The sequence below is a fragment of the Equus quagga genome, chromosome 20 (genome assembly GCF_021613505.1).
Source record: "Equus quagga isolate Etosha38 chromosome 20, UCLA_HA_Equagga_1.0, whole genome shotgun sequence".
NCBI classification, from domain to species: Eukaryota; Metazoa; Chordata; class Mammalia; order Perissodactyla; family Equidae; genus Equus; species Equus quagga.
The window spans coordinates 10,370,438-10,395,498 of NC_060286.1; the positions used below are offsets into that span (position 1 = coordinate 10,370,438).

Consider the following 25,061-nt stretch of genomic DNA (forward strand, 5'->3'; position numbering starts at 1 on the left):
CGCGTGACTTGGGGACTTTCCCCAGGGTGTGCAGAAGCATGGGCACCCCCTCAGTTCGGGGGTGGGGGCAGGGAAGGATGCGCCCGCGTGTTCGCGGGGAGAGGGCTGAGGGCGCGGGGCCAAGGAAGCTGAGCCGCGGGAGTCTGGGGGGGGAGGCGGGCGGGGTGGGGTGGGGCATGGCGGGGGAAGTGACTCAAGGCCAGAGGCGGACAGGCCCATGGAAGGCAGAGTGGGGGGAGCGCGGGGAATGGGCAATCGTGGACGAACCGGCCGCGCACGGGACAGGGTGAGGGTGCCGGCGCCCCCAGAACGCCAGGGACGTACACTGCGAGGGAGGGCCCAGCTGCTGGGTCCTACGGGGCAGGGGTCTGACGTCTGGACGGAGTGGGAAAGCAGCATCCTGCCCTTGGGGAGTCGGGAGGAGCCCAGTCCTAACCAGCTGTGCAAACAGGAGGAGGAGGAGGTCCCAAGCCTACCCTTGGGAGAGGGGCGAGAGGGGTGGTCAGGCCGCCGGCGCGCCGGCCCCCGCGGTGCGGGTTGCGCCAGCCTCCTCGGAGCCCGACGCAGAAACTTGTTGCAACAACAGGCGACCGCGGGTGCCCCTAGCAGCCAGCGGCGGAGTGGGTGGGCGGGCGAAAGGGAGGGGAAGGCTGGCGGACGCCGCAGCGAACTGGTGGGCAGACCCGGAGTCGCCGCGTAAGCGGGGCCGGCTCAGTGCGGTGCGGCAGGCGCGGCTGTGCGGCAGCGGAAGTCCTTTGTTGCAGCACAGTCCCTGGCAGAGCCAGAACCTCTCCGCGCAGCCCAGCCCGAGCGCCGCGCGCCGCCGCCACTGCAGTTCACGGCCCCTTCGCCTCCGCCCGCCTTTCCCGCGGCTGATTTGCCTTAAACTCCCTAAAATCTCCGCAGCCCCGGTTCCTGCTGCGGCCGGTGAGTATTTGCCAGTTGTGGGGCTATTTGCGCAACTTTGGCCCGGGCCGGAGGGCGCCGGACCGCGGGCCTGGCGGAGTGCGGAGCCGGAGCGGCGCCGACCCGTGCGGGGAGCCGGAGCGCGGCGGACGCGCTGCGAGGACCCGGCGGCGGGCAGCTGCCGAGCCGCCCGCTCGACCCCGCCGCCCGCCGGCGCGCCTGGTCCGGGACGTGCGGCCTCCCTGGGTCGGAGGCGAAGCCCCGGCGGAGACTAGTTCCCAAATTAGTTACCTTCTTTTCCCTTTCTTTCTCTGCCTTTATTTTTTTGAGGGGGGAGGGGAGGTGTAGACGGGAGGCGGGAGGACCCGGTTGATTGACGTGCCCAGAGCCCGCTTCTCTCAACTTACAGCTGCGGCTCCTGGGCGGGTGGGAGGGGAAGTGTCCCGGAGCCCGAGGCCGCAGACTTGGGCGCGCTCCGAGGGAGGAGGCGTAAGAGCCGTGCAAATTCTTGCCACGCTCTTTCCCACCCCCTCTTGCCGGCACACACGCTTTTTGTTCATTAAAAAGTGGTGGGTCTCGGGTTTGGGAATTTTCAGTGGAAAAGATCTTCTGTTTCCTGGGAAGAAAGTGCTTTCGCTTCCAGCGGTGGGCGCTTACTAGGAGTTCTGTTAGTGGTCGATAAATGTGTTGGACATAGATCGGGCGTCATTACCGCTAAAATATGTAGGCTTGGTTCTGAGCTCAGCCACCCTCCAAGTCTCCCTTTCTACCTAAGCAACGCGTCTGCCTGATCTGAAAGGTTGACATGACATTTTCCAAATTGGGAGCGTCAGGGAAATGTTGATCAAAGTCCTTGATGTTTTCTGGGGACAGTAGGGCATTTGTATGTGTGTAAGTATAATATTCCTAAATCGAGCTTCAGCGTGGTAGGTTCGTGCAGATTCTCCGTTGGCTTAAGTGTATTTCCATACAGTACGTATCACGGCAGGAAAACTATTTCAGGAACAATTTTCCCCTAGACATTCGAACCCAAGGAGTGGTCCCAGGCATTTTGAAGGCGACTTAGAATCAGTTTCTTGAGCTGAAGTTCAAGGCAGTCTGGAGTAGATTTGGTGAAGGATGCAGTTCTCGTGATAACTTCAAAGCAATCACCACCTTCTCCTTTGAAACGGAGAAATTAGAGTCTATAAAATTTTGTCAGTGCAAATGGATATGATGGGGAGAAGTGGGGAGAATTAGGATACAAAAAGATGACGCTTGAATGATGGCTGACCATCAGAACTTCGAAACTTTCCTTTTGAATTACTTGATGGATATCTAAAAGTCTCAATAATAACTAGGGAGTTATTGGGAGCTACATGGGGGCTTCCTCATCTTAAACAGAGAAAACTGAAGCATAATGGAGGTGAAATGCTTTTCCAAAGATTAATAAAGATCGTCTGCAATAGAGCCTTCAGTTAACCTCTTAGATTCATTTTAAAAGCAGATTTCTCCATTATGACGAAATTTTCACGGTGTAAAATAACTCAGATTGAGCAGTCTTTCCTGAAGCCTTTCTATTCTTCCCATCCCACTCTGATGGCCTACTTCTGGTGCATCATTGTCAGAGAAAAGAGAAACCATATTTAACGAGGACCTTAGCAGGGCACGAGCAGAGCCTCGGCCCCTCACTCTTGACCTTGTGTTTTGATTTCGCTTTAACACTGCTAAATTTTTGTACTGTTTTCTCCTTTTCCTCTTTTGCCAGGCTCTGGGGAAGGTACAGTTCATCGAGCTGTTTAAGGGTGTCTTTGTGTTCCTTGTAGCACCATTTCCCATTCTAATGTGCAGGAGAAAAGAAGGGCCTGCTTTCAGGCCTCTCCTCCTCCAGCCAGGAAAGGTGCTAACTCTCTGCTGTTAACCTTCTGGCCCAAAGAGGAGGAAACCACTTGGGATAAAAATGCAGAAAAATTTCCATAGATTTTTATTTTTAAGCTGCAATGTGTCGTCTTCCCAAAAAAATCAAGGTATATTTGAAAAACAGCTGCTTGAGGTCACTTTGGTCTCTATAGGATGTTTTCTCCTATTGTGATAGTATCTCTTACCATAAAATACTGAAATTATTTATTTTTATCCTCTCATGTAAACCAAATTAAAAGTGATTCATGTCTGTTTTTTCTCACAATGGAAATACTTTATTATGAAACCCATGCTCTTTGTAAAAGTTCACCCTATACCGAAGTACATAAAGTACAAAAATGAAAGTCGCTCTGACTCCCACTCCCCAGAGATAATCACTGTTAACAGTCAATTCCTTGTTGAAAACGCGAGAAGGCAACATTTGATCCTAACTGTGCTGCTGTGTGTGCCTCACCCTGCCTGGGGATGGCCTGCGGTGATTCGCGGCTCGTGGCCTCTGTGCACCGCTCTGGTCGGTGAGGATGGGTAGAGGGCAGAGGGAAAGGGAATGTTTTGCACTGGGCTGATTGAAAACTCTATGATTAAGTAACAGACGGGAGAGTTGAACAGGGCTGCTGTTCTCGATTTGTCCTTATGAAGTACTTACTGTAGCTTGGTGGGCCAGTTCTCACACTTTTTTAATGTATTAGTCCAGCCTCTGATGGGTTGATTTATACTGACCAAACTCATTAAAACAAAAGTTTCATAATTTATAATTGGGAAGGAGTCGATATGCTTGCCATGAAGACCACTGCCATGATATCCCTGTGCTGATATGGGATGAGGGGCTCCTCTTGATTCATGTCCAGAGGTAGCATGCCAAACATCAAGGAAAGGAAATTAGAAGAAAGAAGGGGATTAATGACTGTAGTTTTCAGATGTGGCATAGAAGGAGACGGTACATACTTAAGATAGATTTGTAAGTATATTGTGGCATGTGTAGTCATTTGTATAGTAACTACAAGAGATCTTAGTCAAAGTTGAGAAACTCTTATTCTTTAGCTGGAATATTCGAGAATACTGAGCTGTGATGTAGTTGATGTTCTGAAAACAAAGCCCCAAAATAGTACATGGAAGTTTAATCACAACATTGGTGATTTGAGGGTGTTGGGACATGGGTGTTTTTTATACTCCTCTGCTATGAGTTTAAAATCATTTTTGAAGTAAAATTAGAAAATTAAAGAGAATTAAATCACTAACTAGATTTTCCGTTCGTTGTCTACGGGAGATGCACATAATCCTTGTTAGAGATAACAGAAGAGCTCCATCCTCACTTTAAATCTTTAGTATTGGGGGCGGACTTGCTCTGATGGCAGCCGGTGTCAGCAGATGGAAGAGAAGATGAGGAAGGGGCTGGGGCATTCTGCCTGCAAAATGGGCCTGTATGAAAATGGGGTGACTCTGGGAGGCTTAGAATGTCTCAAAGGGACACTTCAGTTAATAGTCATTGCCAGAAAGAGTGTTGTCTGGTGTCTGAAAACTGAAACTCAGGGTTCTGAATCAAGAGTCAGCGTGTGAGTCCCATCTTCTACTTACATGATGAGCATTGGAGTGTCAACCACTAAACCTGTTTCCTCATTCACAAAATGAGGATAATACACATACCTACCTCAAGGTATCATTTGTATGTGTATGGGAAATTGCTTTGTAAGTTTTTTACCACTATGTGTATAAAAATTGCCATGATTGAAATAATGCAAAAAATTGATAAGCAAAATAAAACTTACCTACCTTGACATTTATTCATTCAAAAACTGATCATATGTCAACTAAATGTCAGGAACTATTAGAGGCTCAGGGGATACACTGATGACTAAGACCATGCCCTGATCTCACGGAGCTTACAGCAGAGCAGGGGAGCCACGTAATTATAATCCCTGCCGAGAGTGCCGTGAGAGAGAGCAACCCAGTTTGCATCATATGTTATTTGTCACCAGAGAGTCGTAGGTATAGGCTGTTTTGGAAGCGCAGAAGAGAGGCATCTGCCTCACCCTGGGATCAGAAAAAACTCCCCGAGGAGAGTGAGCTGGACATCAAAGAGGTTCTAAGTGAAGGGAATAGCATATATGAAAGCAAGAAGGCTTTTGCTGGGTTGGGTGCTTTGGGATGAGGGAGAATGTTAAATAGATTTAAGGCTTAAAAATGGAGTTAAGCTTATTAGAATGAACACACTTTTTATGATACTCATTTTATTGGTTTCATTGACTTAATTAGATAAGAGTGTGAAGTTTTCAGGATTTTGGTTAGAATTAAACATCAAAACTTGGAGCTACAAAATTGGAAACAATACAATTAAAATATGTGTGGATCTGCTGAAAGAAGGGAACTGGGTAGTGCCTCCCATCATCAGAGAGAGCTGCCTCACCAATTATTCATTCGGCAGCATTTACTAAATACTGATTTTTTTTAAAGATTGGCACCTGAGCTAACATCTGTTGCCAATCTTTTTTTTTTTTCCTTCTTCCCAAAGCCCCCCAGTACATAGTTGTATATTGTAGTCCTTCTGGTTGTGCTTAGCATGGGCCTGATGAGCAGTGCCATGTCGGCGCCCAGGATCTGAACTGGTGAAACCCTGGGCCGCCACAGCAGAGCGTGTGAACTTAACCACTCGGCCACGGGGTCGGCCCCTGAATACTGATTATGTTGCAGAGAAACGAACAAGCCAAAGTCCTTGTCTTCAAGTTGCTCATAATCTAGTGGGGAGACCAACACGTGGATAACTGTGGTAGCTGATTCTTATTTAACACTTACTTCCTGACAGACACTGCCTTACAATAACCCTAAATGCCAGAAGGATTACCATCCCCATTCTCAAATGAGAGAATTGAGGCACAGATTGGTTAAGCAACCTGGTTAATCAAGGTCACATGTCTAATAAGTGGCAGAGACAGAATCTGAACCCAGGTGGTCTGCTTAGTCTGTGCTTTAACACCTACTCTCTGTTGCTGTTCTTGATGATTAAAATATAGTGTAATAAGTGCAAAATAAGATGATAGAGTAATATCAAAACCTAAAATAGCGGGAGAGGAAGATGTTACAGAAAGCTTTCTGGAGGAGGTGATAAACTGATTCTTAAATGATATGTAAGAGGTTCAGACAGAAGAACCAGTCATCATGACTAAGAAATACATGAAGTATAACGGGGCAGGGAGTAGTGAGGAGTTTTACGTTCTTGAACGTGAAGTCTAAAGCAGGAAGTAGCCAAACATAAGACTAGATGGGTGGGCACGGAGGGCTTTGTACGCCTTGCTAAGGAGTTTGTCCTTTAGCCTGAGGATATGTGAGCAGAACCACAGAAGGATTTAAGTGGGAGAATGACATGGTCTGATTTTTGTTCTTTATGAATTGTCTGAGGATGAAGGATGGATTTGAGGGACCAGTCAAGGAGCCTGTTTTAATAACTCGGGAGTGAATGATAGAGGCCGGGGGGTGAGGCAGGAAAAGTAGGGATGGAATAGAGAGACAGATTTGAGACACATGCAGTGAGAAAATTAACAAGACTTGATAGTTAATTATGGGGGAGAAGTCCCAGGTGCCTCCCAAGTAGCCTGGGTGATAGCAAATGGCAGTGCCAGAATACAGGGGGAGGAAGAGCTTTACGTGGGTCCCAGACAAAGTCAGAGAGTGAGTACTTTGGAATAGATAGAAGTTCCACAAAATGAACCCTAAGAAAGCGAATGCCACGTGCAAAAAGGGACTTCCTGGTGAAGCTGGGTTTTGCCGATAAGCCTGCTGTTCACACAGTGCCCTCTGGTGGTCAGAAGATGCCATTGTTGCCTCTAGGAGAAACACATCAAGATGTAGAGACGTTGGATTAAATACTTTTCCTCCTCTACTCCCAGAGGGACAGAGGAATATTTCAGAAGCCACTATGTTCCCTTTGCCTTCTGTGTGGATGAATTCGTTTCCTAGACCCATAATGCAACTGAACTACAGACCGACCTCACTTATTCAGAAGTTATTTGGTTGGCAACCTCAGCTATCCAGTGCCCTGGGCTAACGCAAAAGAGTAAGACAATTTGTTGCCTATAAACAATTAAAATAAATGAAACAGTGCAAGAATTAAAACCTTACCCTACTCATAGAACACATCCCTAGGTCCTCACAGGAAATTATTTATATAGATTCAGTTTTGATGAGTTGTTTAATTTCATAACCCGTAACATTGAAATGGTGGGCAACAGGAGATCAGTACACCTTTCAGAAGTGACAGCTGTTGGCCTGACAAGCAAGGAGACAGAAGAGTACTAACCAACTGACAAACCACAATCTCCAGAAGCCTAACAGTCTCAGGCCATATTGTGTAGGTGCAAACAACCCTTGCTAATATGAACAGCTCCTATATTTCAGCAAAACAACTGATGCAGAGGAGAAAGTAGCCAGCCCTAGGGGCTGCAGTTAGAATAGTGGCAGGAGCCCTGGACCAGGATTGAGGAGACTGTCAGCCACTAAAACTAAATGTGACCTTGAGCATATCACTTAACTTCTCAGGGCCTCAGTTTGTTTTCTCGTCTATAAATCATCAGGTTGAACTTGACCACTTAGTAAAATTCTATGAATTATGTTCACAATGATGACAATATTTAAGAAATGTTGTGTTCAGATTAAAAGACAGAGGAACATTCGTCATCTCTATATGAGAGTCCTAGGAGGAGTATGATTTTCTCTATTTTGCAGAAGAGAAAGGCAGGCTGAGGTAAGGAAGTTTCCTAGTAGCCAAATAAGTGGTAGAGCTGGTAGTCAGATCTGTCTTCTCTTCTTTAACACTTGGATTTAATAAGCATGCATTAAGTGCCAACTACGTGGGAAGAGTGTGCTAGGCACAGGGAACACCAAGGCCATTAAGCCTCGTCCCTGACCTTGAGTTCAGTGTAGCAGGCATTGCTGCACAGTAGCTCTGTTAGTGCTGATGACACAAGTGATACTAGAGCACTGTGAGGACCTTGTACAGCTCCAAGAGGGTTTTTACAGACTTTAGGGTGTTAGCCACCATTTATAGCATTGTTTCTATGGGAATATGTGTTTCAAGTTCCAAATAACTAACTTAAAAATAAAGTTTTGGAACATAACCTAATTATAATTTCAGAACTTCCTGTACTAAGTGCTGAATTTGCAGTCTAATAACTAGCCAGAATGCCTGTTCTAAAAAGTGAATAAAATTTTCTAAACTTGATCATGTCTGTCATTAAGTGCCTTGAAGTGAAAACTTTTATCTTTAGGAGCCTCTATAACTGGTTCTTTCTGGAAATTTCAAGGAGAAAACCCAAAGAATTTAATTAAATTTAGAAATTGGACCGTATACCCTGGGAAATAGTATTCTAGGAAAGAAGGTTGCCAAGGTTACCTTATTTTTATAGGTGGCAAAATCATTAAGGTCGTGATCTCAGGCTCTGGAGTCATATTGCTTGTGTTCTAATCCCACCAAGTCCTCTGTGGCCTTAGGAAGTTTATACAACACCCTGTGCCTCTGTTTTATTATCTGGAAAATGGGTCTTTTAAATGTTAAGGTACTTAACATCCAGTACCTACTTTGTAGGGCTTGCTATGAGGATTAAATGATAAAATGATATACATATTTACACGTATACATATGTGTGTGTATATATAATACATATGTGAGATATTAGACTAGAGCCTGGCACATTGAAAGTAAGGCTTAACAAATGGTAGTTATTCGTATCATTGTTGTTCATATTACAGCTGTCATTTGCCTTACCTTCATTCCCAACCCAGTAAAGCGAATCTACCTTTCCTCCCATTACCTTCCCAAGCTTTTGTTTATGCTGCTATGTGCCCCTCCCCAATTGTTTACACACATACCTATACAGATACCTGAAATGCCTTTCCCCTTGCTTTTTCTTTATCCTATTCATTCATCGATGCTTCACTCAAATCCTACCTCCTTCCTAAAGCCTACAGTTCTAGTACAATTCATGCTTTTCTTTTTCTAAACTCTTGCTGAACTTTATTCAATAAAATTTAGTACTTAATTATTCTCAAATTGTTTCTTGGCTTAAAATTTAACCCCTCATATGTAATTAGCTCTACTGTATACCATCCTTCTCTACCTCCCTTAATACTTGATGTGGTGTCAGGAACATGTAGGTATTCAATACATTATGATACTCTGATTTATAAACAGGAGAGAATCTTTTCCTTACATTTCACACTCTTAAAAAGATAGTCTAGGGGCTGGCCCGGTGGCATAGCAGTTAAGTTTGCACGTTCCACTTTGGCAGCCTGGGGTTCATGGGTTCAGATCCCAGGCACAGACCTACACGCCACTCATCAAGCCATGCTGTGCTGGTGTCCCACATACGAAATAGAGGAAGATTGGCACAGATGTTAGCTCAGGGCCAATCTCCCTCACCAAAAAAAAAAAGAGATAGTTTATAACCCTCAAATCCATATACATCGATTCAATCATAAAAGACATAGAAATAGGTATGAGGAAATAAATATATATACACTTATATGTCTTTTGGGATCCAGAGGTAATTGTTAGTAGTTCAGAGATTGGGATGCTGAATTGACAGTGTAATGCTAGGCTCTGCTGCAGACTCACTGAGACCATGCAAATCGTCCTCAGGGGCCTGGGTGGTAATGCAAGTCTATGACAAAATTTAGAGGGTGGTTATTTGCCTTACAGAAGTCACTTGAAAATTCCTTTAAGTTACTTCTTCATTCACTTTATATGCTTATTTATAGACCCTTAAATTATCATTTGACTGGGACTAGGGCAAAAGAAACTTCCAGCAAAACTGTTTTTTCCAACTTAAGAGATTTCGTAATGAAGGAGAAGTATTTCTGAAATCTTACTATGTCAGTGAGAAATTTACTGAAATAGCTTACACAGCATAATTTAGGGAGCATGTCTACTGAGTAAGACTAGATGCACATATACAGATACAAGCACATTACAGAGAGTGCAGGTAGGAGTGGTCACTTGTGTGAGAGTGCCTGCCAGGAAACCCTTTCGATATTAAGGACCCAGGCCCAGTCCTTGTTGAGTGTTCTTTGTAGAAGGGCACACGGTGTAGTACCAAGTTGTTAATACCTGTCTGTGGTCAGGAGTCTTAGTACCTACTCTACCACAGTTAACTATACCCTTGATATGTTGTTAGCAGCCCTAGATCTTTGCCTTTCTTCTATAAATAAGAATGTTGGACTAGATTAGATCTCTCTAAGCTCTAAAAGTTGATGAATATCTAAATTACTTAATATGCTTAAGGTGCTTGGTGGCTGCTTTTGAATTTGAGATGAGCTGGTAAACTTTCAAACTAAAATTTAAAAAATCCAGTGTAGAATTTTTTGCATCACCTAACTGCATGTTCTTGCTAGAGAGCCACATGCACACTGGCTGTCCTTCCAGCCTCAGGAGAACCCTGGGCTTTGGCTCACACTTGAAGTTTCTGCTCTCAGCCCCACCCTTGACTTCCAGCTGTAATAAACTTGCTCTGCCAGTGATGCATCTAGTGACACCAACAAGAGCAATCACAGATTTCAGGTATAAAAACAAGGACAGTTGAAATACAGCAATCCTTTTATTTAAAATTCTTTACAAGCTTTACTATAATAAAGTTCACTAAGTTTTTTGAGTACATTAAGGATATTGAAAAATTGGAAACTTCTTTTGGAATTTGGGTGAAATTATTGTTTAATAAAAATGAAATTAATTATAAAAATTTTAATGCAAAAATTATTCTCGGGCCGGCCTGGTGGTGTAGTGGTTAAGTTTGTGCACTCTACTTCAGCGGCCCCGGGGTTTGCAGGTTCAGATCCCAGGAGCAGACCTAGCACCACTAGTCAAGCCATGCTGTGGAGGCATCCCACATCAAATAGAGGAAGATTGTCACAGACGTTAGCTCAGCGACAACCTTCCTCCAGCAAAAAGAGTAAGATTGGCAACAGATGTTAGTTCAGGACCAACCTTCCTCACACACACACACACACACATATTTATTCTCAAGAGATAACAACCTAAAAATCTCACAGGGATTTAGAGCCCTCACCCCTGACTCCACTTTCTGCCCTTTTTCTTTTGGTGTTTTTAAGCCTTCTTAAAGCTTTTCTGAATGAGGTGTAACAAGAACAAAGTTGCTGATTCTAATGTGTGAATGATTGCTATTAAAAGTTCCTCTGGCTAAATTCAGTTTTACTCACAACTCGGACATTTGCATAATAACACTGATGAAACCAAAGATCTAGGTCAGCCTGGAAGCTGTAGTGTTAGCATTAATTTTAGACAGAGTACAAGTCAAAATTCTCCTCAACCATATATCCTTGAGATCACAGAACACCTGTGCTATTGCTGATTCTCTGTACTTTATACAATGCCTGGTACACCAAATACTTGATAAATATTTGTTGAATTAATAAGTGTGCATTAAAATGCTATTGATGCTCTTATTTGTTTTAGTGTTTTGTTTGTGTTAACACAGAATGTATACGTTTTCACTAATTTAATTGAATTGTGACTATAGCTACAGAGGTGCTTATCATGTGGGTCTTCTGTGTAGTTGCGTTAATTTTGGTTGTTGACCATAAAACTACTTTTCATTTAGATTAGAAGGGTCCTTGGAACTTTTAGTCTCTTTATGTCATTATTTCAAGCACAGGATATTTAAAACCTGAATGTTTTTACAGATTAACGGCTGGCTTTCATACTGTTGGGCTCCTATTTGGAAGGAAACTTTAAGGTTATCTAATCAAACTTACCTCCTGATGCTTAAATAAGCATCACCAGGGGCCGGCCCGGTGACGCAGCGGTTAAGTGCGCACCTTCTGCTTAGGCGGCCCGGGGTTCGCTGGTTCGGATCCCGGGTGCAGACATGGCACCACTTGGCAAGCCATGTTGTGGTAGGCGTCCCACATAGAAAGTAGAGGAAGATGGGCATGGATGTTAGCTCAGGGCCAGTCTTCCTCAGCGAAAAGAGGAGTACTGGCAGCAGTTAGCTCAGAGCTAATCTTCCTCAAAAAGAAAAAGAAAAAAAAAAGCATCACCAGCACTGCAACTGCCACTTTTACTTCCGTTAATTGTCACATGCCAAGCCCTATATACATTTTACACATTGCATCTGTGAATCCTCATGTTTGAACACTTTGACAGTTCAGGAAACTTGGGGTCAATGAGGATAAACAAGTTACCCAAGGTGGCAGAGCTAGATTGGAACTCAGGTCGCCTGACCCAGAGCCTGCGCCCTTTTCCCTGTGCCATGCTGTGCTCACAACGTTTCATCCCTGCCTCCATACAGGGCGTTCATTATCCTCTGAATGAGTTTGTTTCATTTTTGAACAACTCTTATTGCTAGAAAAAATTGTTTGAGATAATATCTATCCCTTTGCCTCTTTTTATTCTCTGAATCCTACAGTATGATGATAGGCCTAGAAATCTCATCCTATATAAAAAGGGCTTGTGTGGGTTTGGGGTTTTTTTTTCCTTTTTCAACCCTTTGAATACGCTTTTGTTGTTGTTTGGATTTGTTTTATATAATTGTAAATGTAACAATTTTATATCTTCTGTTTGCGGGTTTCCATCCTGAAACTTTTCTCATTTTCTTCTATAGTCTTCATTCATAAGTATAATTTTTAAAGGCCACATGACAGTGAATTTTAGGGAGTGGATTTACCTTGGTTTACTTACAACTCCCTTATTACCAGTCATTTCAAACTATAAATAACACATGAGCATCTTGGTGCATACATTGCTTTTTGTATTTAGGTACGTACTGAACATGATTCCTCACAGTTTTGGAACAGATATCTGAGTTACAAAAGGTTGACATATTGTACCTACTTGAAGTACTTGATCTGGCTTACAGAAAAGGTACAGTGGTTGCAATTTTAAGAAGGCAGTAGGTCTCATTATAAGCCACCTTCATTTCACCAGACACACACTCCTGGCTATGCAGCTCTTTGTCGTTAGGCAGGAAGAGGAGGCAGGATGGGTCTTTAGGTAGTGGGGGAAAAGGGTATGTGATCCGCACGTGATTTGTGGTGAAGAGAGAAAAAACAAGTGGCAGTAAATAAATTTAGATCCTCTCTTAATTACTACTACAGGGATTGAAGGGTTTGGGGACTGAAGAGTGAACATTTTATTCCTCTGAACAGCTTGTTAAATATTCTTTTTATGTTCAAATTGTGTAGGGGCTTGTTTTTAAGTAGAAGATAGATTCTGAAGTTTTATGTATACAGATTAAAAACTGAGGCAAAAATTGGATCGTAGTTTTGCTTTGTAATATAATAGATAGGACTTCTGCTGCTTTTAATATTTTCCTCTCCATTCTCCTTTATCCAAACTCAACTCCCTACTTTAAAAATACTTATGGTGTCTACCATATGTTGTTAAGTGAAGACAACTAGTTGCAAAAAGGTATATATAGTATGATACCATTTAGGTAAAAAAAAAAAAAAAACACACACACACACACACACACACACACACCAAAAGCAAAACTACATGCCTGGCGCATAGCAGGTACTCAGTATCTGTTGACTCTGTATGTATACATAGAAACAGATCTGAAGATGGAAAATCCCGACTGTTTGCAGAGGTTACCTCTCAGAAGAGGTATGTGACCTAAGGTGTGTTTTTATTCTGTGTACTTTTATGTTGGAATTTTTTGCAATGAGCATGTGTTATTTTGTATACTTTTCTTAAACAAAAAATGAAGGAAAATTCGCAGTCTAAAGCTAGATACCTCCTTGTCAAGTAGACCTGCTGCTCCTTTACACCCATAGTGCATGCCGAGCGACATAAGACAGATATTCTGACTCGACAGAATTACTGCTCCGATCATCAAGAAAAGAGAAAGCATTGATCAAACCTATTTGCTTGGTGCCATTTCCATATAACCTAATAAGGTTTTTAAATAGAATTTTTTCTATGGAAATATTCAAAAATTGAACTGTACCTGCCTCTCAGGTTCAATAGCTATCAACACATGGCCAATCTATAGCTCCCACACCCATCACACTGGATTATTTTCAAGCATATTTTAGGTATATCATTTCATCTATAAATATGTCAGTACGTATATCTAAAAATAAGAACTCTTTTTTAACACAAGCAAAATACCTTCAGCACACTTAAATGAAAAAAATTCCTTTATATCAATCATCTAAGAAGTTTTTAATACTCTGCAATCTAGTTACTAACTTTCAATTTAGGTTGCTATTTTATTTACTTTCATTGTTTGTATCCTTCTTGCACTTTTAAACTAGTGTCTTTTTTTCTTTCAAATTTAGTATACATTTTTCCCCCAAGAGTTGTAATGAAACCAAAATGATGGTTTTTGCTTGTATTTCTTAAAATCAAATGAGAAGTTTAAATGGCTGGGTGTCTTCATCTTCAAATTTAAAAAATGACTCAAGTATATATTACTGAGTTTTGCTACGTTAGAATGAAAAGCTCCTCATACCTTGATTGTAATAGCAAAATCACAATAGTCACAAATCATGATCAAAATTATTCTTTTTTTCAAGTGCTTTTCTGATATCTTGTCTGACTTTAATATTTTTGTTTTACATAGGTCTCTAATTAATAGAAGATGGCAAAGCCCAGCCACAGCAGCTACGTCCTTCAGCAGCTAAACAACCAAAGGGAGTGGGGTTTTCTCTGTGACTGTTGTATTGCAATTGATGACATTTACTTTCAAGCACACAAAGCAGTTTTAGCTGCTTGTAGCTCCTATTTTAGAATGTTTTTCATGAACCATCAGCACAGTACTGCACAACTGAATCTCAGCAACATGAAAATTAGTGCTGAGTGTTTTGATCTCATTTTGCAATTTATGTATTTAGGAAAAATTATGACAGCTCCCTCCAGTTTTGAGCAGTTTAAAGTGGCAATGAACTACCTGCAGCTGTACAATGTTCCCGACTGCTTAGAGGACATACAGGATGCAGACTGTTCTAGTTCGAAGTGTTCATCTTCTGCTTCTAGCAAACAGAACAGCAAAATGATATTTGGGGTAAGAATGTATGAAGACACTGTGGCTAGAAATGGTAATGAAGCCAATAGGTGGTGTGCAGAACCAAGTTCAACAGTAAATACACCACATAATAGAGAGCCTGATGAAGAGTCTTTACAATTAGGTAATTTTCCTGAACCACTATTTGATGTATGTAAAAAAAGTTCTGTGTCCAAATTGTCTACTCCAAAAGAACGTGTATCACGACGCTTTGGACGGAGTTTTACCTGTGATAGTTGTGGATTTGGCTTTAGCTGTGAAAAATTATTAGATGAGCATGTGCTAACCTGTACTAACAGACATTCATACCAAAACACAAGGTCCTATCACAGAATAGTAGATATTAGAGATGGAAAAGACAGTAATATCAAAGCTGAATTTGGTGAAAAGGATTCTTCTAAAACATTTTCTGCACAGACGGACAAATACAGAGGAGACACAAGCCAGGCTGCTGATGATTCAACTTCTACCACTGGAAGCCGAAAAAGTAGCACGGTGGAGTCTGAGCTGGCCAGTGAAGAAAAAAGCAGAGCTGCTGAGAGGAAGAGAATCATTATCAAGATGGAGCCAGAAGATATTCCTACAGATGAACTGAAAGACTTTAACATTATTAAAGTTACGGATAAAGACTGTAATGAATCCACTGACAACGATGAATTAGAAGATGAGCCTGAAGAGCCGTTTTACAGATATTATGTTGAAGAAGATGTCAGTATTAAAAAAAGTGGTAGGAAAACTCTAAAACCTCGGATGTCGATAAATGCTGATGAGAGAGGTGGTTTAGAAAACCTGAGGCCCCCTAACAACAGCAGTCCAGTGCAAGAGGATACTGAAAATGCATCTTGTGAGCTGTGTGGACTCACAATAACTGAGGAGGACCTGTCATCTCATTACTTAGCCAAACATATTGAAAATATCTGTGCATGTGGTAAATGTGGACAAATACTTGTTAAGGGGAGACAACTTCAGGAACATGCTCAGAGATGTGGAGAACCCCAAGATCTGACGATGAATGGCTTAGGAAATACTGAAGAGAAAATGGACATGGAAGAGAATCCTGATGAGCAGTCTGAAATAAGAGATATGTTTGTTGAAATGTTGGACGATTTTAGGGACAGTCATTTCCAGATAAACAGTATCCAAAAAAAGCAGTTATTTAAACATTCTGCCTGTCCTTTTCGATGTCCTAACTGTGGCCAGCGTTTTGAAACTGAAAATCTAGTGGTTGAACATATGTCTAGCTGCTTAGACCAAGATATGTTTAAGAGTGCCATCTTGGAAGAAAATGAAAGAGATCACAGACGAAAGCATTTTTGTAATCTGTGTGGAAAAGGATTTTATCAGCGGTGTCACTTAAGAGAACACTATACTGTTCATACTAAGGAAAAACAGTTTGTTTGTCAGACATGCGGAAAGCAGTTTTTAAGAGAACGTCAGTTGCGACTGCACAATGATATGCACAAAGGCATGGCCAGGTATGTCTGTTCCATTTGTGATCAAGGCAACTTCAGAAAACATGACCATGTACGGCATATGATTTCTCATTTATCTGCTGGTGAGACTATATGCCAGGTCTGCTTTCAGATATTCCCAAATAATGAACAGTTGGAACAGCACATGGATGTTCATCTGTATACATGTGGAATATGTGGAGCAAAATTTAATTTGAGGAAAGATATGAGATCACATTATAATGCCAAGCATTTGAAAAGAACCTAAGTGATTTTCTACTGTACTAATGTTTAGTTGATAGCAGACAAAACACCAAAGCAAAGGATATGAGCTATTTAGAAATTGATTTTATAAGATGAATTGTTGGAAAAAAATTTCAAGGCCCTTTTATCTTTAATATTTTTGTTTAGGATCTTAAGTATCTACAATTTAGGTGTTATTAAATGTTTATCATTTTTGTTATTTCTTAATAGAATTCTTTGTTTTTAGTTTGTTTTAGCTATGATTAAAATTACTTTTAAATGTAGACTATAAGTGGTTGTTACCCCTTCAATGACTATTAAACTTTAGTTTTTTATCAATAAGGTGATGACGTCACTATTTCTATGTGTTTTTTTTTTTTTTTAAAGTTATTCTGTGAAATTTTAAACCCAGCATCATTGGCCATTCCTGTTTAAATTAAAAAAAAAAATCAAGTAGTTAGTTATTGGAAACTATCCCATTCACTTTCAGCTTTTTTTCTTTTTGTACATTGAACAGTGATTTAATAAACACTGTTTATTCCCCCTTCTTATCAATGAAATTCATATTCTTCAATCGACAAGTTTATTAGGTAGGTTAGATGTACTGAATCTAACCTTGAAGGTTGACATGGGCTCAAACTTGGCCTAAAAAGATTGATGGACCTAAGGAAATTCCTATAAATGAATATTTCCTATAATTGATAAAATATTATCATTTAATAATCACATTTAAAACTTATATTAAGTGTAAAACCCAATGACTTTACCTCACTTGAGAAGTTAGTGGGGACAAGTCATTTTGTTTTGTGATATTAAATTTAACTATGATAGTTAATTAAAAAGACATATCTTGTATTCATTTAAAATAATTTAAAATATTCTGATTTCTAAAGTGTGTTAGTTTATCAATTATTTTTGTTTATAAATAGACTTTAATAGCTCTCTAGGAATATGACATCTAAAGGAAAATGATTTTTCACCTTTAAAATCACATACTTTTGGAACTTGAGATTTGAGAAAGCTGCCATGTATATTGATAAATCTAATAAAATAAAGAAATCAATTACAGATCTGGTTGTTCTATAAAAGCAGAGTGTGCAAAAAAAAGTCTTTGTGTTTTATACTATCTAAGATTTGGAGAAAATGTGTTATGGCAAATTGCAGTTTATCACCATGCTTTATTATTTTTTTCTGTAAAGGACTGCAAAATTTGAGGACTATAAAATAATCACAGAGGATATAAATGGAAATAATTTATCATTTTTTAGTTAAAGTAGTATTAGTTGTTGCTGATACAGGGTCTACATGAATTACATGTGAATTAAAACACTGGCAAAACTGGCTCACCAATAAACACGTCTATTGAATAGAATGCCTTTTAACGTGAATTACTTGCATTGTAATACCCTTCTCATAATGAAAGGGATTTTAAATAACTCCTATATTTAAAAGTATAATTTTGTGATATGAACAGTAATTTAACAGCATTGCTCTTTTTGTTTACATCAGATTTTTAAGATATGCAAGTCATATTTTTGTATACAATTTGCATAAAAGAACAGGTTGCCAAGAGAATTGAGAGACATATTGACTAGCACAGACTTAGTTGAAAGAGAAGTATTAGAGCATGGTATGAGCTCAGAGATTTGTGGGGATACATTGAGGTGTTAAGTAAGAATAGGAATAGTACGGAAGTCAGGCAGTATTAAAATAATGGGAAGTAGAGATGGGGGAAATACACAAGAAGATAAATGAGAAATCAGGAATTTTTTAAAAAGCCACATAGCAGAAAAAGCAGGGAAAATGATTCATCTTAGTCTTGGATACAATAGCTTATAAAGTAATTAAATCTGAAATGCAACTTAAAATGAAACATGGTATATCATTACTGGTAGGAACCTGATAAAAGTTCTGTAACAAGCCTAGAGACTGTCAGAGAGTAGTGTAAAGCGAGAAACTCAAACCAGATTTCTAAACTGTTTACATAGTATCTTAGTGGACATAATTTTCTGTGGGATCACTTTTTTCCATGAGTCTCATCAAAATCTATTCCAATGGCTTTCCCACCGTAAAGAACAGGGTTCTTTCTAAATACTACCACTCTGCAAAAAAGGGTTGTCTATTCCGTTAGGAAAGGGGGTTTACTTTAGTGTTTTGACATGTAGTAACAGCCAACAGTTAGCAAGCAAATATATAAACATTAAACATAATCTAATTTTACATAACTGAGATGTTTATAGTTTCACAAACTACACCTCATGATGATGTTTTCTCCCAGTTTCAAGTTACACAGGACACACACCTTTGTTTTGTTTTGGAACTAGCTACAGGGCAGCACAGGCTTTAAGTATAATGTGCAATTTTCATTATTAAGGCAAAGAGTTCCTTTAAAGGCTACTTGACTTTTAGAAGTAGGGGGGATGAAAAATAGGCAACACCTCTCTCCAGCCAAGTATCCTCCCATTCCCCTCTCCGCACCCCCCGCTGCTGGGGTGCAGCTACAGAGCTGTAAGCCCTTATTCTTGCCTCGTGCCCTCCAGTGCTGTGAAGGCAGTGAATCAAGGTTGTGGAAGCTGCCTGCTCCTCCTGCCTTTATAACTTATGTGATTAGACTCCAAATCTAAAAATGAAAGGAAAATCTAGATAGATATATGTGGAATCTTGTTTCTCTTTCTGTCTCACAAACAGTCTTGCTTAAAGGGCCTTTTCTCCAGCAAGAAATTCTAGAAGAACGGAGTCAGTGCCTAACAAGCTTGCCACCAATTACAGTGCAACGCAACTCAGATGTTTATTTTTCTTTAGTAAACAGGACTAAGGATCTCAGAGATTAATAAAGCACAACGAAGGTGGCAGTGGATTAGGACTCAGAAGTTTGTCTTAATCTCTCCCATATTTTTAAAGTAAAAATATTCAGAGAAATGACTCATATGAGTAAAATGGTATACGGCTAATGTTTAATGTGGGAAGTTTGAGTAAGAACAAAAATTAGAAGAAAGAATATAAGGACTCCAGGGGCTAGTTATAAAAGGAAAAGAATTAAAATAAGGACAGAGTTTCCTGGGGGAGTCAGAGGACCAATTAAAAGGAAAAATAATAGACTGACATAAAAAATCATATTTAAGTACTGTAGTTGAGAACAAAAATATGAACAAGATATAAAAGTTGAATAAAAAAAATTTGAAATTTTCTAGGTGAGAGGAGTAGAGATTGAAGTAATTTGAATAGATTTAAATAATTCAATTAGAGCTATAGAATGCCTAATGAATAATTTTAAGAACATGCCAAAGATATCCCTAAATACTTGAGATAATATACCAACTTTTATATTCTAAAAAAGTGGGAAGAGAGTCTGGGAGTGGTTGGCAACTTTCCCCCCAGTTAAATAATATTTGCTCCTCTATATCACTAGTTAAGGAACTTCCATACTTAATAGATCTCTGGAAAACCCCCCAAAGAATCAATGTAACAGTTAAATTAAACATAAAACTTGTCATTGTTAATAAAAAGCTAAATCAGTACCAACCCAAAGAAAAAACCCAAATGTGTATGTACACTTATAGTTGAGAATAAAGAAATTCGGCATATTTCTTAATTTTAAACGGGTTGCATGAGTTTAAATTAAAATTCTTTTTTATTTTTTTGCCATTAATCTACTTTGATCAGTTCCTCTTCTTTCCTCACCACCCCCACCTCTGTAACAGATGCTTCTCGTGATAAATGCCAGTGTTCTGCAGGAACCCTAGCATTAACAATGCCTAGGATTCTGGGGTACCAAAAAGCTTTTGGGAACATATCCTTGTGGAATGTCTCCCACCTCCTTGATCCCTGAAATGCAGTAGACTGGGAGTGACAGGATGAACGCCAAGGAGCTGAAGCAAATAGAGTTATATTTGGTGTTAAGACCTTGAAGCTGCAACCCAGATTTGGAAACCCATCATCCATACATCTAGGACTCTCAATAATCCCAGCATCCATTTAGCTAGCACTCTTTATGCTCTGCTAAGTGCTGTACATAGGTAGTTTTAATTAATCCTCACAGCCTTATGAGGTAAGTATCATTATAATTTTCCAGATGGGGGACTGAGGTTCAGAGAGACTGAGTATTTTACCCAAGAACATACAGAAGCTAAATACTAGAGTTGGAATTTGAACCTAGACCTTCCTGGTTTCTGCATTCTGTACTTAACCACCAAGCTACATACTTCACCTACCAAGAAGTACAAAGAAGGGCCTTTTCATCCCAGGAACATGTGATAAAGTTCCTGTGAGACTCTGTGCTCTTTGTTCATCATCTGTCATCTGCGGTGCCTGGTAAGGTGGCTGGTAACAGTGGGTCCCTAATGAACATGTTGAATAATGTGAAAATATATCAGTCGAAAACAAAACTTATTTGAATGGGTTATTCAGAATGATGTTTTAGAAATAAATACTAAATACTGATGTTTTAATTTCATTTGTTTAAACTTAAAACATTTAGTGGTATTGTCAGCCACTTTTTGGGGCCCTTTATAGGTGCTCAGTTAAAAATTCATTTGAATTCAACTTCCATATTTCTACCTCTGTGACTTTTTCCCCATCTGTTTTCCCTATTCCTGACCTTTATGTTTTAATCTCTCCCACCAATCACCATTTCCTTTTATTGGTTATCAGACTGATAAGCTGAATAACTTAGATCATTTGAAAATAGTCCCAAGAAAATTCAGGACCCCAGAATAGCCCGTTTCCTCTTTTTTGCCTTAACAGATGACGTGGATAAGAAATTTTCCCTTTCTTTGGCTAAACAAACAAAACAAAATTGCTAATTATCATATTGTGATTGATTCAATTAAAGTTTATAGAGCAATCTAAGTCTGCCTAAAACAAAAGTTGGTTCTTCTAGCCATCTATAATTCAATTTACCAAAAACATATATGGATTTCTAGTGTAAACTTATAAAGACAGTCTTGCTTGTAAAAGAAATGAAAGATAATTTCAGGACATGACAGCTGTATATCCACCCTAACCTAACAGCAAACTTTAAAAAAATGAATACTTCATTTAATGGTTTAAGTGAAAAAATTCTCCTCCCAATCTAATCTGATTTTAACTTTATGCATCTATTGCCTGATTTCTAAAATTATGTTAAATCTACTACTTTAACGATCTCTCTGCCATCTGCAAATGTTATTTTTTAAGTGAGAATAGAAGAATAAGATGGTGAGATTCCATGCAAAATGTCTATATTATCACTTGGGTGGCCCACTTCCATTGCCGTCTATCAAACTCAAGGACATATTATTTGGTAACATGGGTAGTCTCATACTAAAACCAGATGAAATTTAGCTACTTAGAAACGTATACCCTAGCAAGAGGCAAAAATGCAAAGATTTGGAATGTTTGTGTCTGTGAGTATTGATAAATGTAAATATTAACTAAATGACAATAGCAGCTTGTAAATTCATGCTAATTTTGAACCAAGTTAATACTACTTACATAATTATATACACATGCTTAGTTGACTTTAGTACTAAGAAGTTTAAATCCCATTATGTTGTTCCCTTAATATATTCAAGAGAACAAAATCATTGAGGTCCATTAGTTGTGACAGAATTGTTCATCCTTTCTATCAAAACCACCGCAGATCACTAGGGGGCAGGAACTCATTATAATTTCTCATTATCTTACTCATTTGCTGACAAAAAAGATGGTGTGAAGATTACAATTCAGTACTTGGCTCTGAATTGAATTATCAATGTACTAATCACCACTGTAATAAGTACAGGTCACAGGAAACTCTAGGGCCAAAGGACGACAAAGATGTAAAAGACATGATTTCATTTCAGAGTCAGGAATATTAATAATTTTATGTGAAAATTTGCATAACTGGGTATTACCTATTCGAGAAAGGAAGAGAATTAGGTAGACAGCCTATGAAGCCTCCAGTTGAGCTTTGTTTAAAAAGCTGCTGCGTTGTTTTTATCCTCCTTAAACCAACTGCTTATACCAATTAGAACTCAGCAGAGCTCATTTTTAGACGACAGAAACATAATTCTAAGCATCCAGATTATGAAAGTCATCTTTTCTTTCAAATGCTTATGTGTTCCCTGATGTGGGGAAAAAATATTTTAGAGGAGGCAATCTCTCTTTTAAAAAATTAGGGCAAAGCAATGCTGCAAAAAATATAATTCTACCCAGAATCACTGGGGCAGGTTAAGAGACTTATGAACTTAGGAATTCGAGGAAAACTCCTCCTCCATGTATGGGTATGCACGCATGTGTGAACTTTATTTTCATTTGCAGAAAATACAACACTTAATATTTGAAGAAAATGTTAGCTTGATGACTGAAGTCACTCAGTAAAAAAGAACATGAGCTTTTAAATTTGAACTATTTTTCAATCAGAGATTTGCCATTAACAAGTTAAAGTACAGTGTAAAATTATTTTATTTCAAGGAAAACACTTCTTAACTCCTTCCTTCCTTCTTATTTTCCTCTACCTGGCTGACCTATTGTCTTTATGTTACTTATTTATGTGCCCTACTCATTCCAGCTCAGGTCATGCAAGAAAAAAAAAAAAGGTGTCCCTACAGCTGGAGAATTATATTAGTAATAAGACATCTTATATTTGAAGGGTACAATGAGTTACACTGGAGAAGAAATTAAATAAATTTAAGTTCTAGGAACTATGCTTTTGTTCCCATTCTTTGTTCTGTTAACAGTGTGCTGGCCTGGTGCCAAAAGCCATGAAATTCTGACCTAAGAATTATGTTGTATCTTGTAGAGCAGTCAACTTGTAATATTATTTTTCTTGAGTTTTGTTTTTTTCTGTGTGGCAGTGGTGAAATAGGGCCTTCTAAACTTCTGGAGAAGTGAGATCTGAATTTGGAGAGGACATGGGGAAGAATCAATCTTCAGCAGATAATCTTTAAGTCCAGACCCAGGAATATCAGATCTGAAGTGACACCATCTTTTCTGTCTTCCTGACAAACCTCATCAACCCCAAAAGTTCCAGTTACAAGGATCCAAGAAAACTCAGTAAAGACCACTTTGGAATCACTTTGTGACAAAATTGATTCATGGTGACTCTCCTAGTATTTGTGGAAAATCTGCTAAAGAAAAGTAACTAGAATATTCATACGACATCAGTGGTTAAAGCTACACTAAAATGAAACTTTATATCCTAATTATCGTCAAGGGTCCCTTCTAAAATAAAAGGGCTTGCTAGGCTACTATAAATATATTTAAAGAGAGATAGTCACATATCTGTGTAAACACATATATAATTCTAAACTTAAAATAATCTGAATTACAGTTTACATATTATGAAATGTAGTTAGACAATTTAAAAAATTACACCCCAAAATCTGTAGTTTAGGAGTATAAATAAGAGATGTGGGTACAGAGAAAAAAATGCAAGACTAACATTTTAACAAGAAAAGATAATCTAGTTATTACTCACTGTTATGTAACATTTGCCCTTCCTCCTTTTTCACTGTGTATACCAGTCACAAACTTGATTATTAATATTAATGAAGATCGCTTTTAAGTCTGTTAACTTGAAGGAAAAACAGAAGTGGTATTACTTTAATAGTGGTACATTTTCACAAATCACAGACAACCAAAAAGAATGTATCTTAAGACAGATTATTTTCTTAAGTTAGCAATATAACCTACTAAGGCAGAATGAGTTTCCGTTAAACATTTATTCTTGATATTAATGTAAAATACCATGCTTCTCAGCTTTCAAATTTCAAGATAAAATTCAACTAAGTATTGAATGAAACAATGGTTAACATGTTTTAAAACCTTTCATGGGGAAATGGAATGTTTGGTGAGCTTTTAACCTAGCTACAAATACTTTTTTTTATATATACATACATATATGCTCATACACACATTCTTAACCATATGGACCTTACAGCCTTATTATTTCCTTATTGTGAATATACTTGTAGTTTTACTTTTGGTTAAGTGTGTACCCAATTCCTTATTATTGTTTCTTGTGCAATATCAAGATGTTATATATTTTCAGAAATGCTTATTTTGTTTTTATGCCTATTTCTTCAAATGTTTTAATAAGGATTTGCACAAAGAGATCTAACTTAAGAGTATACTTTATAATAGTATATGCAGAAGTTAAGTCATTTAAAGTTTAGCTATAAAGCAGGATGATAACTTGAATATTCAAATAATTAGACTAACAAAAAAATCAGAGAAAGAGTTCATTAGAATGTGATAGTAGGTATAGGGGTGAGAAGGGAGAAGAGAAATCCACTAAAGACTTCATATGAATTCAACTACTTTAAGAGAAATAAAACTAGCCTAGAGAAGTGTTAAACTCTAAAAAAGAACTATAGGTAATTTCTTTTGGAAGCATGAGGAAGCCTATAGGACTGCAGACTGCTAACAAATAGGAAACAGAAAAGATAAAAGAATATTATCAATAATTAAAGGTTCCAGATAATATAGTAGAGACTCAACACATAATTTTTGATTGACTGGTGGTGGAATTCGATTTACAAAAGAAATATGGCTTAAATTTTGACTGTACTAAACTACAAATGTAATAAAT

The 25,061-nt window shown here is 39.0% G+C and overlaps 1 protein-coding gene across 3 annotated transcripts; it reads left to right on the forward strand.

Moving 5' to 3' along the window:
* Nucleotides 1–230: 230 nt before the first annotated feature.
* LOC124230923 (zinc finger and BTB domain-containing protein 1) lies at nucleotides 231–24,882 on the forward strand. 3 transcript variants are annotated; one of them, XM_046647471.1, is made up of 3 exons: nucleotides 841–927; nucleotides 14,376–16,291; nucleotides 23,326–24,882. In XM_046647471.1, exons 2-3 carry the CDS (start codon nucleotides 14,394–14,396, stop codon nucleotides 23,360–23,362), a joined length of 1,935 nt encoding a protein of 644 aa, XP_046503427.1. In that variant the 5' UTR covers nucleotides 841–927; nucleotides 14,376–14,393; the 3' UTR covers nucleotides 23,363–24,882. The 3 variants fall into 3 exon arrangements, with proteins under 3 accessions (XP_046503426.1, XP_046503427.1, XP_046503424.1); XM_046647470.1 differs by lacking the exons at nucleotides 841–927; nucleotides 23,326–24,882 and adding an exon at nucleotides 231–286 and having other exon boundaries at nucleotides 14,376–17,573; XM_046647468.1 differs by lacking the exon at nucleotides 23,326–24,882 and having other exon boundaries at nucleotides 14,376–17,573.
* Nucleotides 24,883–25,061: the final 179 nt, after the last annotated feature.